The 26,628-nt window shown below is 43.8% G+C and overlaps 2 protein-coding genes across 6 annotated transcripts in view; one reads left to right on the top strand and one right to left on the bottom strand.

Moving 5' to 3' along the window:
* Positions 1-943: 943 nt before the first annotated feature.
* MTERF4 (mitochondrial transcription termination factor 4) lies at positions 944-21,751 on the top strand. 2 transcript variants are annotated; one of them, XM_088479242.1, is made up of 5 exons: positions 944-1,043; positions 5,647-5,772; positions 5,957-6,735; positions 7,180-7,542; positions 9,109-9,320. In XM_088479242.1, the coding sequence occupies exons 3-5, from the start codon at positions 5,967-5,969 to the stop codon at positions 9,111-9,113; spliced, it is 1,137 nt and encodes a 378-aa protein (XP_088335368.1). In that variant the 5' UTR covers positions 944-1,043; positions 5,647-5,772; positions 5,957-5,966; the 3' UTR covers positions 9,114-9,320. The 2 variants fall into 2 exon arrangements, with proteins under 2 accessions (XP_088335368.1, XP_088335369.1); XM_088479243.1 differs by lacking the exons at positions 5,647-5,772; positions 5,957-6,735; positions 7,180-7,542; positions 9,109-9,320 and adding exons at positions 15,341-15,647; positions 17,081-17,265; positions 19,693-21,751.
* SNED1 (sushi, nidogen and EGF like domains 1) overlaps positions 21,637-26,628 on the bottom strand; it is a 185,456-nt gene continuing 180,464 nt past the window's right edge. For all 4 annotated transcript variants that reach the window (XM_088479238.1, XM_088479239.1, XM_088479240.1 and 1 more), the window contains 5 exons: positions 26,390-26,497; positions 25,296-25,383; positions 24,187-24,263; positions 23,105-23,142; positions 21,637-22,755 (listed from right to left, as the gene is read on the bottom strand). In XM_088479238.1, the coding sequence (XP_088335364.1) occupies positions 23,117-23,142; positions 24,187-24,263; positions 25,296-25,383; positions 26,390-26,497 (299 nt within the window). In that variant the 3' untranslated portion in view covers positions 21,637-22,755; positions 23,105-23,116. The remainder of the gene's footprint in view (positions 22,756-23,104; positions 23,143-24,186; positions 24,264-25,295; positions 25,384-26,389; positions 26,498-26,628) is intronic.

Raw genomic sequence — 26,628 nt, 5'->3', positions numbered from 1 at the left:
TATCGGAGATACCCGCTCCGGTCCCTCCTTCATACATCCGGGGGATACTTAGTATTTGAGGTAAACCCCCGAAAACGCCTGTTTTCGGGGAATTTACCTCAAATTAACTTTGATTAATGGGCCCCAAAGTGAAGAACGTTGTCTCCTGTTTACTATCAGTATCAGTGACCTATTCATTAACGGGGGCTGTATGGCCTCCGTTGATGGATTGATCTCTCTGCGAGGGAACTGGCAGCGGGGGAAATGTGACACCAGAGCATCATTGCTCCGGTGAAAGGACAACTGCTCCGAAAAGCAGCTGTCCCCTCGGTTAGTGTAGCAGCTGCAGATGTAGCCGCGTTACTTACCTACTCCACGTCGTCCCGGCTAGGCATGCGTGACATCGGGTCACGTATACACACAGCCGCTTGGGAGGTAGTGAGGAGACGGCGGAAGATTTCGCTCGTATCCCTCTTCGCATCCCCGAAACTCCTTCCCATAGGAAGGAGCGGGGATCCGAGAACAAGCGCCGTCTGATGGAGCTTGTTCTCGGCAGCAAAACTCCGAAAATTTTCACTTTTCTAAGTTTGCTGAATGGCCAGGTACAGATACCTTAAATATTACCAGCCCATTTATCGTATGATGAATAGGCCCCTCAGTGAGTTGCATGGTTGCACCTCTGTGTAAGCGCACTGACTTCCAAATTACCTTCAGTCAACTTTGCCTAACATAGGGAAGAGCATTTGGTATGATGACACAGCTTTATCTCTGTATGGGCTACGGCAGACCTAGGGAGTTGTGTCTGTCACTTATTTGTCTTTTCGGTTTCATGTATTTCGGAGCTCTGGCTGTCATGCCCCGTCCTGTAATGTCGCTTACAATAACCAGCCGGCCGCTGCAGTTGTGCCCTAGAGAACGTAATAAACGGACCTGTCAGAAAGCGGAACGCTTAGTGACAGACGATGTTTCCCCGGAAGCGGAAGTGAGTGCGTATGGGTGCTCCGTGCATGTGAAGCTGTTTGAACTGCTGCAGTAAGAGGGCAGGCTGTGCTGCGTTAACAATGGTGAGTGATACGGCGGGGGCGCGCGGGCTGTACAGGGGGGAATGACACTGTGCTCGGCGCTGCTTGCTGTCTACAGACCTGGGGAACTATAAGTACCAGCAAGCAAGTAGAAAGTGACAGACCATGCTGACTATCATTCTCTTGATAGTGGCCCTTTAACAATGTATTCTCCCCTTGGTTACTGATCTGTTTACCTATAAAAAGAAAGTATAATTGGTGAAACAGGTTTATTTCCTAAAGTGAATAGTAAATTGGGAGCTTGAGCCACATGATCATATTAAAGTACTGTATAGTGACATCCAGATCTGACCCATTACCATAGGAAGCCATGGTGTAGCGTAATAAAGCATAATCTAATTTATTGGATTGTTAATAAAAATGTACAAAAAAACTGCTTAAACAGTGTTACTTTCGATCAGGGCTATAAGCAGAGGCATTATTGTCTGTAACCTATGTGATCACAAGCGTGCCGTGACATGCTATAAGGGGCAGTTTGTGGTTTGCAGATAATTTTTGATACATACCAGATACAAACCTGGCAATTCTGTTTTTGTCACTTTAAAATGGCAGCACCTAGGGCGAATGCCAGGGGACCATTCACAAGCTGTAATGTGTGATTAGGGGAATGTAGGCTGTAGCTGGCCCACCATTTTATAACAGGAAGAGCTAGATCCCCTATCGAAGATTGACCTTGACGTCATCAGTTACTGACCAACGTCATTCCCTACCATCCATGTGGGCATAGAAGGGGAATATATTCTTGTGGCGAGCCCGTAAGGAAACCACTTTCTTCTTTTGGTGGAAAGTGTGGGCAGAAATCTGCACCTCCGCCCTCACCCACATCACTTCCAGGTACGGCTACTGAAGGGGAAATATGCCTTTCCATTTTCTAACCTTTTATGTTTTGGGGATTTTTTTTTTCCATCAACAGTTGCATATGATGTTATGCGGTATGCTGTTTGGATGGGGAAGCAATCGGGAAGCTGACTGCCTATATACCGGCAGCCGGCTTCCCGACTGTCTTATCCCGGCAAGGGTGAAATGCTGGGCGTCTGGATGTAGACGCCCACATTTCCCTGACCCCGGGAGACTGGCGCACGGCATCACGATCATAGTGATGCCGGGCGCCGCGAGCGGACAGCCGCGGGGGGGGGGGGTTAGGTTTAGGGCTCCCGGGGGGGGGGGGGACTTAGGGTTAGGCACCCCCCCCCCCGGAAGGGTTAGGCTAGGGGGAGGGAGGGTTAGGGTAGGCACCCCCGGGGGGGACTTAGGGTTAGGCACCCCTCCGGGGGACTTACGGTTAGGCACCCCCTGGGGGGGTTTAGGTAGCGGGGAAGGGGGTGGTTAGGGTTAGGCACTTGGGGGGGAAGTTAGGGTTAGGTTTGTGGATACTTACCTTTCCACGATCGGGATTTCCAGCGCTGTCGGGCTTCCGCTGCGTCGCACTCTGCTCCTGTCGGGCTGCCGCTGACGGGAATCGAATTTCATACCCATTCTGTTTGGATGGTGTGTGTATAACACCCTGCATGGCCCCTATTTCACCAGTACATTGTGTCCATAGGTGTGCGCAGGGAAAAGCACGCTGTTATACTATCGTATGTACAGATAATGTGCAAATTGTGCATCTCGCATACATTGCGCATCAGCATATAATTGAACACATTCATCTAAACTTATTTTTTATGTCTTTGCCTGTTTAATAACCCAAGGATTCATTTAATTTTTTTAAATAGTTGGTGACCAGTCTTGTTTCCAAGACCACTAGTAACAAGGTAGGGAAAAGTAGGGTCAGCGGCACTTGGCAGTACATCACAGACCGTTTTTTGCGGACAATACTTGGACTTTCTTTCCGCCCCAATCCTGCTTCTGCAATAAGTCTAAAAAGACTATAAACATTATGTTAATTCATTCTTTTATTATATTTTAAATGTTTATTCTGCTTTTACTTTTGGCGCTCATCTGACATTTTATACTGGTAGATTAGTTGGCTTCTAATGAATGTGGTAGGGAATATACGTACATTTAGTGTTCCCTCTAGCTCTGGCGGCAGGCAGGGCGCCGGAGCTAGAGAGGGCAATCTTGTGTGCGCCCGAAAAGGGGGCGTGGTTATGAAAAGGGGGCGTGTCTATAAGACGCGTCCCCTTTTCGTCATACTTGGGGGCGTGCCCGTCGCTTACGGACATGCCGGGCAGCCCCCAAGCGCTGCAGAAAGGGAGAATAGATGCTGGGCACATGCTCCCGGCGTCTATTCTCCGGCGGTGACCGGATCACCGCATGTTTGTCCACCCGCGGGACACTGCGTCCCGCGGGTGAGAACGGCTCCCGCAGGCTGTTAGGGCAGGGCGCTTTTTGCCCTCCAGAAGGAGGGCAGGGCGCCGCGCCCAGCTAAAACAGCCTAGCGGGAACACTATACATTGTAAGCTTCTCTGTGCCAGATGTGAATAATTAGTCTCTGTAAAGTGCTATGCTATCGATATGGTTATTAATATTTTACTTGGCTGCTGTCTACTACAAATGTTCATCATTGTTTGAACAGTATGGCCTGAGAAAAGGTTTTTCATTTTGTCCGATCTGATTCACAATCATGACCAGTTTTTTTTTTTTTTAATTTTTATTTCAGGCAAATGTTTTTTTTTTTTTGTGTTGTCAGTTTAGTTTAAAATGCCACTAACTTATGATGTACATTTCTTTATTTAACTTGCTAATTAGAATATATATAAAGATCAAGTTTAATGTAATCTAACGAAGATTTGGGAGCTCATCTCTACTAAAGATATTTAATATAGGTTTTTCTGATTGTGAGACATTTCTTTCTGTGTACATTAGGCTTTGTGATACCATTGATGACCAATGCATTTAGCTACGTAGGACAATCTCTTTCAGTGAGACCCATAATTAGGCAATAAGTAATCTTTTAGCTCCTGCTAGAATATGGCAATAAATACTGTACAGTGTCACAAGATGACATTCTTTTTAGATACTAGCTTAACCTGTGTTTTAAGACTGAAGGCCCTTTAAGTTACTAGAAAAAATGAAGTGCAATGAGATTCCTTGTGCTGGATAATGGGTTATGGTGACGGTGTGAGAAACAAAGTTGTTGGTTAAAGCATGGACCACATCTAGTTCGCTGTCAATTATTTATAAAAGCGCATTAAAGAAATGTTGCTTAGTATGTATTGGAGCCTCCTATAGGAAAGTCTACTATACAGTATGTCACATACTCCTCCCCATACACCTTTATTCTATGCTACAGAGTGTTAACGCTGCAGATGACATCTGAATTGAAGCAGACACTTATTGGGAAGTAGTGTTCATTCTAGCACCCTGCACCTGTCACAACCTGTGCAGTTTCTCTTTCCTTCCCGGGGTGCGCTCTCTGCTCTGGTGCTTCTAGCACACTCAGCTGGTGCATCAAATTGCTGAGATACAGGCCAGTGTGTGCTAGAAGCACCAGAGCAGAGTGTGACACCCCCGGACAGGAAAGAGGGATTGTGGGTGTAGTTCCATGCTGCATTTAGCAGCATGGCGTCATTCATCGCATCATCTCATCTATCAGGCGTACACATTACATGATCCACATGATATATCGTTCCGATTTGCGTCGTAACGATATATCGTACAATGGCTTGCATAGTGTGTACCCAGCTTTAGGGTTCCATAAGAACAGTGTTTGAGAAACACTGTCCTAAATCTAAATTGGAATATTTACATTGACCTAAAAGAGGGACAAAAAAAAAGTTGTTCATAAAGTTGACATTTGTGGCATGTACAATTCTCGACTTTTTAAACAAGCCCCATTTAACACCTAAATATATGTTTGTGTTCTATAACCTAGATTTAGTGTAGAAGTTTTCAGTTAGTAGATATGAGGTTCTCCCGATTATGGGCCTGATTTAGAGGTGGACTCAAAGACTAAAGGGGCTGCGTCTTCTTACGCAGTGGATCAGCAAAGTTATACAAATATTGCACCCGCCGTCATATGTACAGAGGCGCCCACCGCCAGCTTCTCATATCCGCCACTTCCATACAAAGACGCAGGATCGGACGAATATCGGTCGCACCATTGGACCCTTGGGTTGCTCGGAATGTCTAGCACAACTAAGCCACCGGGGCACAGGCGCTGGCTGTGACACTTCCCCAAAACGGTCGCGATGAGATTGCGTTTTTATCGCCACTCCCCCTCCCCTAAACCTCCCTCAAACGGTCGCTGTCCGTTAATAACCCTGCGTCCTAATCCACACTGCAACCGGCATCACAAGACCATATCAGCACTTGCACAGTGCAGCTTAGACACAAGCGCAGGAGACAAAACATCGGCCATTTGTGAACTAATCGAAACTACGTCCACCGCTGAATCAGGCCTTATATGCTCATTTACCTGGTGTCAGTATATTTCCCAGCACTGTACAATCATGGAATTGTATCCCTGTAGTGTCCCTCTGCCAGCGGTATGACAGACTTCTCACACGGTGTATTGAATGTTTCCAAGTATTTTGATTCCCATGCGTTATTAGCACGGTATGGCAGACAATGACGCATTTGTATTGTGTACTGATACGCGCACATCGGGGTGTTACTCCTGGCAGTATCTCTTTTTCTCTAGAAAGCCGACCATCGCCGCAGATGTGTAAGTGGATGAAAGGTCCCACCGTGGATTCGCCACCTAGAACAGCCTCTCCTCCTTTCAGCTTCTTCATTACAGCTGGGAGTCTCGTCCCTTTCATCACTAGTAAGTCATTTTATATTTTATTATGCCCACTTATATAGTCATAGGCTTCCAAGCCATGATCTTTGCTAGAAATAATATTCAATATGGACCATTGGTCTATAGGGAAGGTTACTATTAATGGTGTTACATTTATACATGTGTTTTATTTTGTCATGCACTTGTTTGTTTTGTATTTCCCCTCCAGCATCTGCACCATGTTCTGGGAGGTGCCATATTTGATTCTGAGACGACTGCGAGCCCAGCGTGAACAATTAAGTGAGGAAGCTCAATACGAGTCGCAACAACGACGTCAGTATAGAGAAACGAACAATATTAATAGGAGGCAATTTCTGAGACGGCGACGAAGGAGGAGAATATTCCCGGTCAGAATAAATCTCTCTGAAATAGACGAGCATGATATTAAAGAGCGTTACCGCCTTAATTCAGATGCGATAATGTCCTTATATGAACTCATAAAGAAAGACTTAATCTCCACCACCAAGCGGAGTAATGCCGTCCCAGGGATTGTCAAGTTGCTCTGTGCTCTCCATTACTTCACCAGCGGCTCCTTACAAAGCACCGTGGCCGAAGCTGGTGGCATAACCCAAAGCACCTTCAGCCGTGCTCTTTCCGAGGTCATATCTGCCATCCTAAAGCTCACTGATCAATTCATAAGCTTCCCCCGCAATCCTCAAGGACTGCAGCTCCTCAAAGACGGTTTCCAGAGAATTGATGGCTTTCCAGATGTAGTGGGAGCAGTAGGCTGTACACATATAGCTATATCTCCCCCATCAGAAATGGAGCAACGGTACCGTAACAGAAAGCACTATCACTCTATCAATGTACAGATAGTATGTGCTTCTGATATGAGGATCTTGGATGTGGTTTCACAATTTCCCGGATCCACAGATGATTCGTCCGTTCTGAGACAATCCGAAATACACGACAGATTTGAGAGAGGAGAATTTAATGGGTGGTTGTTGGGTAAGCATAGTACCCTTTTTTTTTCTTTTTTTTTTACCTTCATGTTTTCACGTGTTCCTACAGGCTAGATAAGATGATTTTTAATTAATGTGAAATGGGAATAAAATACGTCAACACCAGCTTTATTAAATGTAAAGTGAGTTTAGTTGTAGCTGGTTGGCCTTCTGCATGGTCCTCTTCCAGGCAGTGGACAGTTCCTTTTGAAGGACTTGGAGCCAGTTGTATAGGTATGAGAGAAAAACTGTCTGCAAAGGGTTCACAAAGTTTGTCATTCAGTTTTGTAGCAGAAACACTATCCTTAAATGAGGGGTGTTTGTTTTTATGGAAACACCTAAGCACTTTTTTTTTTGCTGTATTTCTCACACATCTAGGTGACAAAATGTATGAATTATGAATCCATGTGTGCTTCGTATGTAAGCTTGAAAATCTTAAACTGTCTTATAGGTGATTTGGGATATGGCGTCAAGCCCTGGCTTCTGACACCTTTTGACAACCCCGCTACAAATTCAGAAATCCGTTACAACTTATCACACTCTACAACTTATTCTGTTGTGGAGCAAGCGATTGATGTGCTGAAAAGCCGCTTCCGATGTTTGGATAATCCTAACGGGGTTCTGCTGTACAACCCTGAGAAAGTTTGTAAAATTATTGTGGTGTGCTGCATCATTCACAATATAGCAGTCTTGAAGAATATTGACATTGACATTGCTTTGGATCTCAGACCTCCCATCAAAGATGAGTCGACTGAGGATGACACAATGGAGGGCACTTTGCAGAGAGATAAAGTGCTGGCTGATTACTTTTCTGGTAAGCTCGATGTTTGCAGGAACTGTACATTGTGAATTGCTTCTACTTCTGCGAAAATCTCCTATAATGGAGACTGACTGTTCTGAAATGTGTGTGTGTGTTCTTGTTTATGTACAACTGCTTAGTGCTGTACATGGGGAATTAGATATTACTATTAAGACTTTTATTGTTAGCCTTTATTTATATGATTTATACCACAAAGTTCCATTGCACCGTAAAGGGACATTACACTAAATCTCCTAAATGATAAAATAAGTTCAAACAGTCAGTACAAGGGAAGACAAAAAAAAAATAATTTTCTATACTGAGTGACCTATAATAACAATAGCAGTCAGTGTGCCAGTATCCTTGGAGGACAGACTGGTGGGATCAGAGCTTCTGATTGTAGTACTAGAGACAAGTGGTTGGAGGGCCCTGCAAGTCAGTGCTTATGGTCTAGAGTAGTTGGGGTGATTTGGGAATAAATATGGAGTGTGGACCAACGGCATGAGTTAAGATTGTGAGGGAGATCGGTCGACATTTGTGAACAGATGCGCTTCCAGTACTGGAAAAGTCTTTGATGTGAGAGTGGGAGAAGATGATAAGTGTGGAGGAAAGGCAATGATCAGAGCAAGGGCTGAGGGGCGAGAGCGAGTGTGGACCTGGATGAGTTATGAGATAAGAGGGGGAGGAGCAGTTGAGTTCTGCTAGAGTGTGGCTGAGGAGCTTAATCTGGATTTACTAGGGGAGAGGGAGCCAGTGAGGAGTTGTCTGCTCTGGAAGGATCTTATAAAGACACAGACCTGCACAATGATTATAGGTCAATGATACCCAAAAAATAAACCGCAGAATATTTATTATATAGCCCTGATTATAGGAAATTGTCTTATATTTAGAAAACTAAAATGTTGTTTACAATTAGCCCTTTACATTTAGTTTTCCATGTAAATCTATAATTAGACTTGTAAGGACACAAAAGTGATTGTATTGAGTTTAGAAGAAGTTTTCTTAGAGGAAAAAGGACTTTCCATCATTATATGTACATAGGAAACTATTTATTTGTAAGTCATATTTCAGTACATTTATCTTTGTAGAATGCTTGTTTCACAGAGACCATTTGACGTGTAATGACAAATATAATCAGTCATGAGAAGATGAACAGTGTAATTGGAGGTTTTTGGATAACTCCGGAGTACATGATATGCTGGGCATACACTGCCAGATAAAATGCACGTCAGACCGATAAACATTTTTTCTGGCAGCCTGACACCCTGCAGATATCACGGGCATATACTGCGAGATATCTCGCTATGTATTGGCCCCAATATCTGTACTCCGCCCCTGGGGTGGAGACATTTCCCCATTCCTTTCTTTGGGAAGGAGCAGGAGAAATGTCTGTCGGTCGCTGCTGGTTATACACTGCCCGATGTGGACAACATTTAACTTACAAAATGTTGCATTGGACAGGCATGCTGGATGATCCGAATTGACCGATCGATATTTTAGCATCGGCCTGATAAATGTATGGTGTATGCCATGCATTACTGTTCTCCCTTCTATGATTACTGTATCTTTCTTTTCTTACAGATTAAACTGACTGCAATATGGATACCTCTGCAGTGCTGCCCCCAGGACATGTAATGTCATTACTAATTACTTGCATGTTCTAGGCCCGTATCTCACATCTAAGATTTACTTCTAGTTGTATCTAGTATTAATTTTGCCATGCACTAGTTTGTTACATATAGCATTACTTTTAAGCTGCACTCTTAAATTTGTTTTGTGTTAATAAATATTTTTTTTCTAGAAACGTGTGATTTTTTTTTATTTTTTTTTAAATTAATTTGGAACTATATTTTTACTATTTGAGTAATTCTCATATACGTGGTTTAAAAAATAATTGTAAGGGAAATTCACAAGCTCCTCCATATCTGTCAGTTTGGACTCTGTATTAATCCTCTACATTGCATTGCCTTTGATTATTTTTCTATTTGCAAATTGATACAGATGAATACAATAGTAGAGGCTAACCCCCACTCTCTTGATTACAGTTTGTCAAGGGATCTTACAGTGGTCTCAATTTTGTTTGTTTTTTAATGTGTAACCCTACAATTTAAAAAACAGAAAAAACAAAAGTGACTTTAAAATTATTAACTTTTATTTATATGCACAATTAGTGTTTCATAGGGTCATGTGAAGTTTTTTATTTATAGGCACTTTACTTTGTGTCAAGGTTACTTTGATTCATGTATAGGGACTTAGGACCTCATTCAAACCCGCTCGCAAGCGCTGAGCGCTAGCAAGCGGGTCGATGTTTAGGCCCTGCGCACACGCAGCTTCCGCACTGCACGTGTGCAAGCCCCGGAGCAGAGCTCACTACAAAAGGGCGGCTGTCGATGTTGATTGACAGCTTGCCCCGTTGTGTATTCGTGGCGGGGGGGTGGTTTCACAAAGGAACGCCTGCCGTTTTGTGGGTGGCCGCACTGACATCAGCAGTGATGTCAGTGGGGAGCTTCCTGCTCGATGAGAGCAGGGAGCTCCCTGGGGCTTACGACAAGTTTCTCGTCGAAAGCCGCGATGGTCTTGACCATTGCGATGATCAACCTGGTCGGTCGCTAAAGCTGTGGGTGGTAACCCACAGCTTAGCTAGCGACCAGGAGGCCGCACTTCAACATACAAGCAGCCGCCCACATTCAGAACGAGCGCTCGCATTTGCGAGCGCCTCTGAATGAGGGCCTTATTCTCTGCTGATGCTGGATACTGTTGGAAAGTGGCTTTGGAGGATTTATGTATTTTTCTGAAATGCAGTCATTGAGAGACCCTGCTGGATGCAAAGAAAAATAAGTTGGAGCCAATCAAGGCCCCAGCTTATCCGGGGAATAATGTAATGGGTACCGTTATATACAGGCACAACATCCAGAGTCTAACCTCAAAATCCTGTTTAGGAGGCGATTAGCTGCTCCTTTGACAGACATACACTTAAATTACAGTCCTTGATGTGCTTAGTGGCACCCATGCTGCTCTTCCAGCCCCTTTAATGTCATCATTGTTTATTTTTAAGGTGTCACAAAACTAACCCAATAGTGGAAATAAGAAAATCATACATAAAAGCAAGTATGTACAAGGTTGATGAGAGGTGTCAATGTGAGACAAGAGTAGGGTAGGCCCTGCTCGTGAGGACTTGCCCCCATGTGTACATTTTGTCCTCTTTTGTATAGTTTGCGCAGTATAACTTTGTCAGGATTCATAGATTGTCTGTGTATTTTCTAGTCCAGGAGTAGCCAACCTTGGTCCTCGAGAGCTACTAACAGTTCACGTTTTCCAGACCACCTAGCTGGTGCACAGGTGTATTCATTACTCATAAACACATTTGAAAAGATCCACAGGTGGAGTTAATTATTACACTTGTGATTCCAGGAGACCTGGAAAACATGCACTGTTGGTAGCTCTCGAGGACCATTGTTGGCTACCCCTGTTCTAGTCCATAATATTCCGTGCCCCTCATGTTCACCCAGACACTCATACACAGACCTGCTGTTTGTAGTTACAGCACCTCTGTTCCCATCTCATTCACAGTCTCTTCCTCCAATATTTCTGCTCCTCCCTTGTACTTTCTGTTCCCCTTGTTGGGAACACCGTCTCCCATATGTCTGAACCTATCCAACGCCTTTCTCAGACATTTTTGATCTGTGGAATGAATATGAACCCTTTACTCACAAAGGGTCTAGTATTGGCAAAACCATGTTGTGCTGCCGGGAGCTATGCTTACAGTGAGAACAGATATACAGTTAGGAGGGGTTGCGTGTCCTAATCGTAGTGTAAAGTGAAGTTTCCCATTCTTTATGACACATTCAGGAGCTTGCAGAAAGTTTCTGCTTGCAAAACACATTTGTATACCATATACCATAGTTGTCCATGTGCAAATGTATTACATGTAGCTGGATTTGCTCCCTACTCTAAATGAGACCCTAAGTGCACAATGCACCCAAGATACATTTCAGGTCAGTCTTGCTCTTAGTCCACTGCATTTGCCATGGGGATCAAATAGGGCTCAGTATGGAGTGGAAGCTTCCAAATGTCTACGATGGATCTTGCAGACAGCTCAACACGTGCACTTGTAGACCACAATAGTTGCATGTATGTTCACATGTCAGTGATTCAGGATGGGCAACGGCTGGTTCATTTGCTGCTTTAATTGGAGGCCACAAGACAGGAAAAGTGGATTCTGTAGTACAGGTTGCAGATCACCTCTATAGATCACTAATATGTCAGACGACCTGTGAAAAGTAATGAACAAAGAAAAATACCAAACACACTCTATAGCTTTATGGGAAAATAATATGAGCAAAGATCTAGGCCACGTCCACTTGCAGAGTGACTGTGGTAGCCTGGTCCTAACTCTAACAATGAGAGCAGCCACTGTGATTTGTACAAAATATAACTGAAGCTAACACCTTTTAATGCTGGCCACACACACAGTGATATTTTACCCGATCTGGCCGATTCCGACACATTGGAACGTCAGATCGTGTAAAATATGGCCAGATTGAGAGTAAATTGTGAGTCCCCACTCACGATCACGATGCGATGCGCGTCCCTGCTGGTCGCACATCGCATCGTTAGATCTGCCGTGCAGTAGGGCAGATCTGACAATCTAGGATACGATGCACTGTGAAAGTCTGGATGCAGGAGAGATCGTGTGCAGAGCTGCCGGGGAGAGTTTCAAGGGAAATCGTACACATCGGCTCATCGTGTGCAGATCGCTATCTCTGTGGCCAGCTTTAGTGAAGGAAAATGCTAAGAACAAGTTCCACCCCTAATACAATCCTATGAGATACAGCTACAGAGCCCATTGTGGCATCCAGAATACTTGGTAAGGGTAAAAAGTGTATTCTGCTATGATACGGTGATTCTTATTTAAAATCTATTCTGCAGTTCCTCAATTATTGATGGACAGCCCTCTCCTTTGGAACACGCGTAGAGCATCTCATATTTTGAGGCACAAAGCTCATTTAAATGCCCACAAATCTATCTTTTGCTCCTTTATACTGGTTATACACTGCCCGATGTGGACGACATTTAACATGGTCAGGTTGTTTGTCCTTTTGTAACCTGGGCAGACAGAGGCATCCGCTGTATAGGCTGTTTGATAAACATACAGTTGAAGAGGACTCTCACATTACGGCAAGCAGTGGGGAAGTGTGGATTTCTCTCATCTTTTCATTTCACGTACTACCAAGCTCAACATTACATTAGTCAGGTTGTTTGGCTTCTGTCTGTTTAAGACTGGACTAACTCCTCGGATTCACTGTTAGCTCAAACACCACCCTCTTATAAAGCCATATCTACGCATTGGAACTTTCTGTGACACACTTGACTATGGGGGGATTAAGCCCAATGGCTGCATAATTTTCCACAATTAACAACTGATAATATACTTGTGGCCTTGGAGGACTCATGCTGCCTCATACCTGCCAGTTCCTAAAGGGAACTTTTTTAAAATATATTTCACATAACATACCGTGTTTCCCCGATAATAAGACCTACCCCGAAAATAATCCCTACCCTTACTTTTTTAATCCAGTCCAAATTAAGCCCTACCCCGAAAATAAGACCTACCAAAATCCCTTTTTGGCTGGGAAGCTTCAGAGGCCAGCGTTCCCAGTCATGCAGTGCGCGGGTGACGTCATGACGTCACCCGCGTGCTGAGGATCCTGTGCGACCGCGCCTGCTAGATCATGTTAGATCCAGTCAGCGCGCAAGTGAGAGGGACATCCCGGACGGCGGCGAGTCAGGTAAGTACCGTACTGTACTGGTGGGTGGGAGATCAATTAGAGGGGGGCTTGCACTGCAATAAGGGAGGCTGCATAAGGGACACTGCCACAGGGGGGGGGGGGGCCTGCATAAGCGGCACTGCTACCGTACAAGGGAGGCTGCATAAGGGACACTGCTACAGGGGGGGGCCTGCATAAGGGGCATTTCTATAAGGGGGCCTGCAAGTGGGGGGGCCTGCATAAGGGGCACTTCTGCAAGGGGGCCTGCATAAGGGGCACTGCTGTCACTGCTTATTAAAATTAAGACCTACCCCGAAAATAAGCCCTATGGTGTTTTTTGGAACAAAAAAAAAAATAAGACAGTGTCTTATTATCGGGGAAACACGGTATATCAGTCTCCGCCAAGGTTTCCTGATGAGCTTGTCTTCCTCATAGATGCCCCCGTTGTCAGGAAGAAAATGCAGATTTGTTTAATTGTTTATGGGCTTGTACCCTGGTAAGGTCCTTTTGGCTTCTTGTCAGAAGTTTTGCCCTGGAACATCTGGTTAGTTTTCTACATTTTACTGCAGCCTGGGCCACATTGGATATATTGCCGAGGCCCAGAGAATTTCTAGTGGAGGCCGAAGACTACTTCTGGCCCTGATTGCCTCTGCCAAACCCCGGCCCCCATATATTTTAAGTTTGGATTCAACCAGGTATACCCCCTTTTTCCTTGAAATGATTCTTCTTATTTAGAATGGACTGGTTGGAAGAGTCTCTGGATTCTAAAGAATCTAGTGTTGGCAAATTGTTTCTATGGGAAAGTTACATCACTACTCTTCCCTCGTGGACCCAGCAAGTACTGTATCATTGTTTGTGGTAAGAATTGTTGATGACTATCCTCCTATACTGGTGGGGGAGGGGGGACTTTAGTCCCTACAGCAGCAGATATTATTGAATGTTTATCTGATGTTCTAATATGCCCAGAAGTACAAAAATAAATAACACTTGCCTATGTTTTCTTTAAATTTAATATCCTATTGGATATTCTATGTTTTGGTCAGTGCATTGTGTTGTGTAAATGTTACTAGGTCTGAAGTACTTCAGAGTCCAATAAAAAAATATATTTAAAAAACAAAAATAAATCTATTCTGCTACGGTACCTTGGTGTGTATCATCCCCATGCACATAGCCACGGCTATAGAGTTAATACAAGTTACAATGGGTTATCATTTGCAAATAACCCACCAAGACTTGATGGTTCATTTTGTCTTCTATGTAGCGTTCAAGTTGTGGTTACTTGTGTATGTGGCCTATTCATGAAAACTCTTTTGGTGTAATCGGCTCCTTTATACTTTGTTGCAGTCACCCATTGTGTTTAATACGTATCAATTCATCTTTCATTTACGCAAAATTTATTTTACATTGTAAACTCTCAGCATTATTGTCCTCAATTCCATGTGTGCCGCTTTTATAAATGAAAAGGTGCCCACACATATAGCGATGTGCTCACGATCAGCCGATGTGTACAATTTCCCTTGAAACTCTCCCCGGCAGCTCAGCACACGATCTGCACACAGTTTAGTGTCCAATCTTCATACGATCTCTTCTGCATCCAGACTTTCACAGTGCATCGCCTCCTAGATTGTCAGATCTGCCCTACAGCACGGCAGATCTGACGATGCGATGTGCGAGCAGCGGGGACGCACATCGCATCATGATCGTGTGTGGGGACTCACGATTTTGGCATTTTTTACACTATTTGTCGTCACGATTCGTCGAAATCGGCCAAATCATGTAAATTATCGCTATGTGTGTGGCCAGCTTAAGTCTGTTTGACTGTTGTGACTGTTTGTGATCTCCCTATTTGTGCATTCTACAGAATGTCTATTTTATGTATGAGAGTAATTTTCAATTGAGAAAAAAGTAGTTTAGGTAGCATTAGGTTTTTTCTTTTACTAGACTTATACAGAGTGCTCTCTATCTTCTAGTTTCTCTGTTATGCATTCTTAGCATTCTCCTGTGAGATGCATGGTCTAACTTGTCTTACCTCATGATCTCCCTAGGTGTCCCTAAATCTCAGACGCATTCTGGCTTTCAGTCGGCCCAGCCTATGCTTGAGACATCTGTCCAGTGTTCCTAATACCAGGCAGGAGCTTTTGGCCTTAGGCTTCTCTGAGACACAAGCTGAAAGGATCCAGTCTATGAGATGCCCTCCGAACAGGACATCGACAATCGGGGAGCTGTGCCTCATTGGGCTGAGTCACAGAATGATACTGAGGATACTTGAAGAAAGACCAGAGCTTCTGAGAACACCAGCCAAGGACGTGAGGGACAGAGTAGACACACTGAGGAGCCTAGGCTTGGGAGAAGGTAACCTGTCTTACTACTGGAAGACTGACCTGTTTTAGGTTTAACCAATATGTGAGACTGTCGCATATTTATTTGCTAAAGGTTATTTTAGTTTAATACAATGCAGCTGGTCACATCATGTGATGTCTCAGTGATGTCACTTTTGAATTGTAAAGCTCCATTCCCAAGTGCTGATTGGATCTCAGGAAATGTAGGCTCTTGGATTGGTATTTACCACAGAAAAGATTAGTCAACTTAAGTCATATGTGGATGTGTTTTTATATTTGCTGCTCTGAGGGGCATTTCTAGGTCCTGGCATACTGGACCAGAATGGGTATGTAATAACGGCAGTCGGGATGCCTCCTGTCAAAATACCGACAGCGGCATCCCGACAGGGGTTGGGTAAGTATACTTACCCTCCCCCCTTCTCCCCCTAACTTTAACCCTCTCTTCTTGTAGCCTAACCCTCCCCCTTAGTGCCTCACTTCTTCCAAAAACCTAACGCTATCTCAACTATGCTGCCTAATCCCACCACCACCCACGGCTATCAGCTAAAACGTCCCCAGTTTACCTCTTTCGGGCTGGCGACTGTCTGTATTTCGGCATCAGGATTAAGATAGGTGTCAGTATTTCAACGCCATTCTTAAGTTCCGTGTAGGTCTTCCACCGTCGGTATTCAGACCGGCGGCATTCCTCGCGCCAGTCTGCTAACTACATCCCTCCTGGACCCATGCCTGCTGTCTCGTATGGAATGGGTATGGATGGCCGGCGGACGGGATGCCGGCGGTCAGAAGACCAACAGCGGCATCCCGACAAGGGGCTGGTAAGTATACTTACCCTCCCCCTGTCCCCCCTAACCCGCCCTTTCTGCACCCTAAACCTAACCCTCCTGCAGGGTGGTGCCTAATCCTAATCTTCCCCCGGGGGTGCCTAACCCCCCTTCCCATCCCCGCTAAGATTAAGCCACATACTTACCTTCATGGATGCCGGCGGTCGGGATGCCAACATCGGTATCTTCATCATCTTCGGGCTTCAGCTGTCGGTATAGACTTCCGGCATCCAGTCCACCGGCATCGTGACTACATCCCGTCTCATACATAGGCTTATATATAATTTTTCCCACAAGCTGGTTGCTAAGTGATTACTTTTCCTCCTCTTTGCTGTGGTGTTTGTCTGTACTATACATTTGGAGATCCTAGTGTAACTAGGAATGTAGGAAAGGTTTTGTGCATGAAGCGAGCCACTGTAATGGTTTCAAATGAGTAGATGGAGCATTTTTCAAAGTCCGGAATATATAGTAGAGTTTACATTCCTCTATAACCTGGCAAGTAGCCAAGAGCACAATCCATGAGAGATTTACTATTTTACCTAAAATGTTTATGGTATCTTGGCCTTGGGTAATGTGCCTAACATTATTTTACATATTATTGTGTCCTCTTTCTCCCCTGGTACAGGTTCTCTTCAGAATTCACTGTCCAGATGCCCCTCTCTCCTTTCTGTGCCACGCTCCCGCCTGCTGTCCTCGGCACAGTCCCTCAAGGGTCGCTGTCAGTTCTCATCTCAGCAGGTACAGAAAATCCTAAACACAGTTCCAGATACCCTGACACAAGATCCCAACTATATAGAAGAGGTATTTCAGGTGAGAGTAACTGTATTTTTGGTTACCTTAAGAGACAGAAGGGGCTATGTACTAAACTGTGGAGAGAGAGATAGTGCCAACCAATCAGCTTTTAACTGTCATTTTTCAAACACCGCCTGTAACATGACAGTAAGAAGCTGATTGGTTGGTATTGTAATCTCTCTCCACGGCTTAGTACATAGAATCCAAAGTAGTTTATTTCTTACCTACTCCATAATCTGTTCTCAAAATGACCAACTCCACTTTAGTAAGTATAAAAATTATTTGAACATATATATTTTTCATCTCATAGTATTTTCATACGTGCTATATTCTGTTAGCCCTATTATCTGGAAAGGATTCTCTCTATCCCCTTCCCAGCGCCATGGTTTGTGACTGAGATACAACTGGCCATCTAGTAGGGTCGGAGGATGCAAGCGATCGCTCAGAAACTGGGCGGCCGCTTGCATCCTGACCGGCCGCTTCTGTTTCGGTCGTTAGGCTGTGGGTTTACACCCACAGCTCTAACGACCGCTAGGGTGATGGTCGCGATGGTCATAGACCATCGCGGCTTACGACGAGACCCTAGGGTAGGGTCTCACTTGTCGTAAGCCCTGGAGAGCTTCTGGCTCTGTCAAAGCCGGAAGCTCTCCACTGACATCACTAGTGATGTCAGTGGGGCCTCCCCCAAACGGCAGGCATTCCCATGGGAACGCCTCCGTTTGGGCTGCCACCCCCCCGGCCCGCTTTCCAAACGGGGCGAGCTGTCAATCAACATCGACAGCTCGCCCCCTTTGGAAAGAGACCCGCTACGACCGGCGCTGTCGGTCGAAGCGGGTCTCATGCATGCGCACGAAGGGGCCGGCTCCCACGTGCGCATGCGCACTGGACAAACAGCGAGGCGGTCGTAGACTGTACGGCCGCCTCTGAATGAAGCCCTTAGTCACAGCTTTATATCTTAGACCAGAGATTCCCAAATTCTGCCATCACAGTCCACGTTTTAAGGATATCCATGCTTGAGCACAGGTGACTTAATTAGTAACTCAGTCAATTTAATTTAGACTCAAGCATGGATATCCTTAAAACCTGGACTGAGTTTGGCAACCTTTGTCTTAGACCATTCTTGCAAGTGGAATGTAAAGGTAAAGATGTATCATCTAACAGTCAGTTGGAGCACATGCCAGAGGCTGTCCTGGGACAGTTTATCATGTATGGAAGATCTTAGTGCAGATCCTATGGCCATAGGGTACAGCACGTTTGCAGGCCGGATAAGTAGTGATTGTGTGTCATGGCATTGGGTGATACTTTCCCTTTAATTATAGAAGCAGCATTCCGTTTTCAACAAAGGGTACAATAGAATAAGTCATGGCTTTACACGTTACATATGTACCTGTCTGCAGATGGATCCTTTTTTAGGAATTAAATATGTAGTTTTAGACTTTCCTATAGTTGCTTCCAGTAGTATGATACAACAGCAAGGTGTAATGGTTATTTAGAAGCTGTCCTAATTAAATGTATAACGAGTCTTCTGGGAATTACATATAATCTATTACACTTTATATTTATATAGGGGATGGGTACGGGATGCCGGCGGTCAGAATCCTGACGACTGCATCCCGACACCTGTCGGTAACCTATCCTAACCCTCTCCCTACCTAAACCTCCCTCCCCCAGTGCTAAACCTAACCCCCTCCTTAGTGCCTTACCCTCCCATCCCCCGCTACTTACCTTCAGGATGCCAGGATTCTGACCGAATACTGGCGCTGGAATAGTGACAACTAAGTGCCAGCATCCCCTGTGTTAGGATACTGAACGTATCCCTTATATAGAGTTTATTTCTCCTATAATAGCATCTTATGTTTTATGCTGGGAATGTTAGCGATTAAAATACCAGTTTATAAATATAAGAACTCATACTCTGCAACTATCAAATCCATGCACCATCATTATTCCTAATCCCTATGGGCACTAAGTGGTCACATGACTACTGATGCCCATGTCATAGGCACATGAAATCCATGTGCTGGCTCCCAAGTTATCTTCTAGCTTTCTAAAGTTATTTAAAAAAGTTTTTTGTTTTCTGTACACAAACTGCAGTTTCGTAGCATCACTGTGGTGCATCTGCACACGTACACCCCTCTGTCCAGTTGTATTATAACTGACATGTCCCATTACTTTCCTTTTACTTTCCAACACACAACACAAGATAAACATGGATATTAGTTTCCACTTAACATTATCAGAAGTTCTGCTGGCACAATTAGTGTACTTAGTAAAATCAAGTTTTTCCTAATCTTTCGAACACTGATCATCATCCACAGTGTGTTTATGTAGGAATGTTAGCCCAGTCTATTCTCACTTGTTCTATAACCTTTTGTATTCAGACACAGCACTGGTAATGACCGGTTCAATCTAAATCATTAATTATTGCTTTCATCCCGTTTACAGTATGTATATTTTCGGATGGGTGGGAAACATGGAGAGATAATTTCTTCTGAAGTTTTTCGGACTTCTCTTAATGAGATTAAAGTTCGACACCAGTTCCTGGAACGTCTTGGTAGGTTCCTGCCGCCTGACAAAAAAGGGGCGTGTCCCCCTTCCAACCCCAAGCTGAAGGAGATCGTCCAGGTGTCTGAGGAGGACTTCTTATCACGCATCGCATGCTCTTCATCAGAGGAGCTCAGCACTTTCCGTAAGGTAATGGAGCGTGAGCAGCATGAAGGGGGAACAGAAGATGGAGATGACACTGGGGATGAGGAGGGTGAACTAAGTAGTGAGTACGAAGATGGTGAGCAAGACTCGGACAGTGAAGATTATTCTGAAGATGAATACTATGAGGGAAATGCCAGAAGGGCTACACCAAATTTAAGTCTTAATAAGAAAAAATAAAACAATGGTTTCAATTTTCACTATTGCAAAGATTCTCTGTGCCATGCATCACGGGGGCATGTTTGGAGAGGTCCCTGTTTGAATACAGGATGGACATAGGGAAAGTTTGCTTAGAGTTTTATTCTAGTTTTGTAAATACCATCATTATTGCTTCCTCTGAAGTAGCTTGTGCTCCCTCCTATCCCACTACTCACCTGACTGCAAGGCTGAAGTGCTACTCAGATATTCATATGAAGGACTCCCTCACGGACCAACCCAGCTGTACTGAAACACTGACACAATATCAAAATTAGAGCTAGTCCATTACATTTTCAACCACAAATGTGGTTTGGTCTTTAGGGAGGACAGAATATTCTAGCGCAGTGTTTCTCAAACTCCATCCTTTAGACTTCTAACCGTTCCTATTTTCCATGCCATCAGTGGATCTTTAGAATATAAAGAAAATGGCAGCTGCTCAAATCAATCTGGCAGTACTCTTCAGGTCTTTAGAATATGTCAGATAGGAGAGAATGCACCACGTTCTTTTAAAATGTGATGGTGACCTGGAGAGTGTGAACTCATTGGTCCGGCAGACTGGGTCTGGGAAACACTGCTCTAGTGCATCCTTCATGTTTTATAAAAGATTAAATTGTGTCTTTTACATGTTAAGATGTTTTGCCAATCATTGTTATTGCTATACCTGCACCCTTATCAGAGCTGTAACTAGACTTTTTGGTGCCCTGTGCCAGAAAGAGCATTGGCGCCCCCTCATTTTTCAAAGGGACATAATACACCCAAGAAAGTGCCATGGCCTCATGGGGAAGGGCCAGGGAAGAGATAGGAGAGGCCAGGAGATGCTGGGGATGAAATGAGGAAGCTACAAGCAAGAATGATAATAAATACAACTTTGACAGGCCCAAACAGCGCCGCCTGACCTGTGGTGCCCTGTGCGATGGCACCGGCCGCACTACCCTAGCTACGGCCCTGACCCTTATGGTTCAAATCCAGTCTCTTTATCATGCAGGAGTCCTTGTTTTGCAGTAACCGTTCGAAGGGCTGGCTATATGCCAAGGGTTGTTAGAATGAATTAATGATGCTCATTTACTAAAACAGCAACCAGTTAGCCTTTATCTGTGTAGTGCAAAACTACTATAGTTAATGATGGTTAATTGCAAATTGTGAATCTGAATGCAGTATGCTAAATAAACACTAGAGCTTTTAGTAGGAAAGAAGATGTAAAAACATCATAGTCTTCAAGGCCACTGTGTAATTGCCTCCTGATTCCTCTTACAAAGTAACTACAGCTCTGTTAGCAAACAAATTAATACCAATAATGATTTTTATTTTGTGGGCATGAATAAACATTGTAATGACCTAAGAGTGAGCCTGTATACAGTGTATTATATCGATCCTCACCACTCTATACATAGGGCAGTAAAGGTTTATAGTATTTCTGTAATCATTGTATTGCATTTTAACCAAATTAGGAAAGAAAAGTAAAGAATCGGCTTGTTTTATAAAATGTTTATTTATAAAAATTTATTATAAAACACAAAGTGCCTGTCTGATGGCAAAACGTAACAGATAGCGCCCAATCTTTTTAGGGTGCAGCTTTTGAATACTGTTGTCACCTCACCTGGAGGGGAACTTGCTGGCTGGTCCTGTACAAATAAAAAAAAAAAAAATTAAAAATCTGCACCGCGCTCTAACTTGCTGTTGGCTACTCTGTATGTGGGTGTGGTCTCTTCCTCGGAGTCAGTGGTCAAGGATGTACCATTGCTGACAATGCAGTTTTTAACCCCTTGTCACACACAGGCAGTTGGAGCTTTTCCTTACTTATAGGTAAGATCCCACATACAAAAAATACTTTAGTCTTTACAAACACCAAAATAGTTTAACAAATTGCAAGATAAGCTCTTTGATTTGAGTTGTCAAGTGCTTTCCTCATATGTTTCCTTCAGTCTCTAAGCTACAAAAAAGAATTGAGCAGTTTTACTATTTCAAACTCTACTTGAAGATGCATTGACAAACCAGAGCAGCAGAACCAGGAGTCTGTGGTCATAATTGTAGAGAGGTTTATGTCTCATGTACAATACCATTTTGCTTGTGCTAGTGTGACAAGCTGGGGGTCTCCAGCGTCAGGGCTAATAAAACCGACAAGTATATAGGGGGGTCTTGTGCTACTTATCCAGATGCAGTGCCAGCTTGGTGCTGGTTCCAGAACAGTCATCTCTGGTGTTTCTGGAGTGTGTAATTAGCTATTGGTAGCGAACGGATCCTCCAAGTGATTCCTTTTGGGATTGGTACCAGAGCCAGCAATCCTCTGCTCTGCCTGTCTGACGAATGAGCAAATGCCTCCAGGCCTGTAGTTCGAAGAGTGATGATCGTGTAGAACTTTGGCTGAGGATAGAATGATTTCCAATGGCAATGGCCTCCTCTGCTGTGGTCCTGTAGGTTGGCAGAGTATCTCTGTAGGTCACTGAGTGCAGGCTTTCCCATGGCCAATGCCAGCTGTGCCTTTGCACAATGAGAAAGGTTGCAGGGTCCCACAAAGTTGGGGAGAGGGGGGCAGACAAACTCTGTCTCACAAGGGGCTGCATGACATCTCAATCCTTCCCCAAGCAGCAGCTAGTATTTCTATGTCTGTAAAAGAAGACAAGCATATTACATTTGTCATGGAAATGTAAACTGCAAGGTGATCCAAGGTGAAAAAGCTATTAAATGCATATCCATATGGTATGTGCACCCACCCACCCCCGACGTGCAATAAGGGGCGGGGGGACAGTGACCAGAATCTCTGTACCACTCTCCTTGCACTAGTAAGTTTTTGGTTTCTGGAAGAAAACCAATGCCAACAAAAGAACATACAATGGTGCCCTGTGCTACGAGGCATGAGTGCTAACCACTCTGCTGCACTATACAGTAATATTCCAGTCTCTAAAAGACTAGAATGGCGGTATGGAAACAAATGGTCACAATTGCAGTTACTTACTGTTCCTGATCTTCAAAGCTTACTTGGGACTCTTATCTCTGAAAAGGAATATAAATATTTGTGACTGGCAAATTAATAAGTATCATTTGCCAATCTATATGGTGACATGATGAAGCCAGCCCTACTCAATATGAGTTATCAGTAGGAGGCATTATGGCTATCTCACAGGGGAGGTGTTAGGTTGAAATGGTTCAGACTACTCAACGAGATCTATGTAACAACACTGTACAAGGGGCAGTACCCCATCACATATCTGCATTAATAGGATTAGCAATTCAGATTAAGCTATTGTCTTGTTGCTGTGGTTACAGCACTCGTGTTCCACTTTATTGTCTCATTCCTATAGTATTGTGCTACCAATGCAAATCTGGGCATCAGGTGTCATGTTCTTTAGTATGAGGCCAACACTTATGTTTCTGTATGTTAATGGAGCGTACACACGGTCAGACTTGTCAAATTTGTCAGATGAACGACTGAACGATTAAACGATTTGAAAGCTTTGAACGATTTTACCAAAGTTTTGAACGATTTGAACGATTGAACGATTTTTGACTGCATTAAAATGAATGGAATCGTCCAAGTCTGACTGCAAACCCATCAGATGTCAGATATCGTTATCTGACAAACGGGAACGCGCATCGTTGATCGTCCGTCGTTCAGGCATGTCAGATATGAACGATTTTCCTTCAGATATGAACGACTGAACGATTTTTAAATCGTTATCGTTCATATCTGAAGAAAAAATCTGATCGTGTGTATGCACCATAAGAAATGTCTCATCACATTGTGTTATGCACTTCTTGGAAAATATATGTCCATAACTTCTAGATAATTCATATTTTAGGTACATTTTATTATATAGCAAGGTGCAAGCTTTCTAGTGATGGTAGGCGGTGAGGAAGTCTGATGTTCATACAAAGAATAAGTAATCGCTATATTTGCATAGATTTATCTATACCAAGTTCCCCTGTTTCATATTAATAAACTGGAAATTTACATTTTTTTTTTCTAACTTAGCATAATAATGTACCAAAAAGTACCAGTCCTGAAAGCATTAGTATGGTATTGATTTCACTACTCACTTGGTCTGCCCCTGATTGTGCCCTCACAGATCTCTCTGTAGCACACATCATGCTGTACCTTATATACCCGTCTGTACCTGCACAGAGACACGGAGCCATTAGAGAACTGGTCTGTCCCTGATATATTTGGCAAAACATGGAAATGTACAATCACATCAGGTGGTGACCAGGGTAGGACGATTTCTGTTGCTGTGGGTACTGGAAGTTTGCAGAGCTGGTTCTGTGTCAGGAACAATGACCATTCTTCCAATGTCTAAATGTACTAGATGATAGATAGCTAGAAGCTAATTGGTTGTTATGGCAACATCTTTTAAGAAGGCTTGAAACATCTCACTCCTCCATGTACACCAGGGTTAGCAGTGGCCTCACATGGCAGATTGCTTCTGATAGACCCCTGTATTTGACAAGCGCATTCATCCTATGTATCAAGCAGTGAAAAGTGTGGAGGAATGGACCACTGGAAAAGTTGCCCATAGCAACCAATCAGCTTTGAAGTAGCATTTATCAGGTACAGTCTATAAAATAATAGATAGGAGCTGATTGGTTGCTATGGGAAACTTCTCCACTGGTGCTCTTCTCCACTCTTCACTGTTTGATACATATACCCCATAGTCAGTGGAGTAGTGCAAGCAGCATGTAGCATCCCCACCACAGTGTTCCTAAGCGGAAGGGGACACAGTTTAAATAAGTCACGTTTACATTGAAAATCTATTTAAATTTGTCCTCTAGACTTTTTCTAGCTATACACCATCTTGGTAGATGGGTAGAAGATTTAGAAACCTGCTAGAACAATAAAGGTCATGCTTGGGGAGTAATTACTTGCTGATCACTACAGAATTGTAACACACCACAGCCTATATTATATCAAGGGTTACATTTCAGTTACATGAGTTTGGCAAACAGTGAGTAAATATTGTAATGATAAATCCCTTTGATCAGCAAAACATTGACATTTGCTAGTTTATTATGCAGAGCAGGCTCTCCTGCCAACTCAGACCAGAGACCCTGGAGAGCATGCACTCTCCCTGTGCTGTGCTTTGCATGGAACAGTTTGTTCTGCACCTTACATATGATGACATGGGGTGCCGTGGTCAGGGATAATTACTTACAGGTGGTGACAGACTCCTCCCTCCCACACAGGATGTGACAGTGTTTCAGAGAACAGTCTGGTGCAGGCAAAGGTCTCCTTTCTGCAGGCTGGAGAGCAAAGATGTCAGCCTCTGCAACTAATCACCCTCCTCTATACAGCAATAAACACACAATCACAAAGCAACGTGTTACAGCCAAATGACTCATCGCTCTCCAGCGACCCATCCAGCCTGATCCTTGAACAATAGAATTCATATTCTGTAATATCATTGCCCTTGTTACTGGACAACTCAATCCAGACCTCACCAGAGGGAGTGAAGGATTTAATAATATACCGCAGCTAAAAAATTATCCTGGGGAACTCAGTGTCACTCATTTGCACTCTCACAATGAAATAAACGTATGCGGTGGCGTGACCACGAGTATGACACTAATTTAGATGTAGCTGCCGGAAATCCCTGTCCTCTATATTCTGCACTAAATGCCACCACTTTATGATGGTAAACTAGAGGCACAATATGGGAATTGCTACAGAATATACACTACACCACATTTACCACTGGATTACCCCAGCTGACTGCCTGCTGTACTCTTGCACATAGACACTGAGCCTATGCTCGACATGGAACTGAATAAAATGCAGCTTGAAGGGATCGTGGAAAAGACTGTTCTCATAGCCACGAAGAGAAACACAAAGGAGCATAGATGTAATAATTTGTGCTTAATCAGGTTACAAGTGAATTAAACACTGCAGTTTGCATCCATGCTCCTTGGAGTACTTACCCTGCGTTTCCCTTTGTGTCCCTGCGATCTTCACAGGTGTCGATGATTCCTTTTTGCTCTGCATTCTCTATCACAGCTAAAGCAGTGGGGCGATGTGAGCTAAACTACCATGTAGTGTGTAACCCACCCTTAGGAGGAATGTCCTCCATAAGGAGGCTCTCACAACAGTAACATGAAGATTTGTGTACAGTCTCTGTAATATCAGAATTGCAGGAACTAGAGCTAGTTCTTATTTTGTGATTTCACCTAATCATACTACTATGAAGCACAGCTTTTATTTTAACTCTTACAATGAAAAATAAATAAATAAAAATAGTGCCAGTATACATACCCAGCTGGCACTGGTGCCCTTTGAATCCTGCTGGGCAGTCACAAACCTCTCCATTCACACAGGTTCCTCCGTTAATACATGGTGTTTCCAGGCAGCCTCCTTGTTCGCCTGTAAGAGGATAGTTAGTACAGAAACCAAAATGTATCTTATTGATTTAGTGATGGTGACGCACATAAGGGTCCTGCTCACTGGCCTGGATGCTGAATTACTGAATATCAAGCAGTCTACAGCCGTGGCCA

Source organism: Taudactylus pleione, unplaced genomic scaffold (assembly GCF_031769625.1).
Source record: "Taudactylus pleione unplaced genomic scaffold, aTauple2 ptg000229l, whole genome shotgun sequence".
Classification (NCBI taxonomy): domain Eukaryota; kingdom Metazoa; phylum Chordata; class Amphibia; order Anura; family Myobatrachidae; genus Taudactylus; species Taudactylus pleione.
Note: the sequence above shows the minus strand (reverse complement) of the source record. Positions and strands in the feature narration are given on the sequence as shown.

Excerpts from the sequence above, each read along its gene's own strand:
- MTERF4 (XM_088479242.1), top strand. The coding sequence starts at position 5,967 with ATGTTCTGGGAGGTGCCATATTTGATTCTGAGACGACTGCGAGCCCAG. Across the intron at positions 6,736-7,179 it reads ATTTAATGGGTGGTTGTTGG|GTGATTTGGGATATGGCGTC; the intron begins GTAAGCATAGTA and ends ACTGTCTTATAG.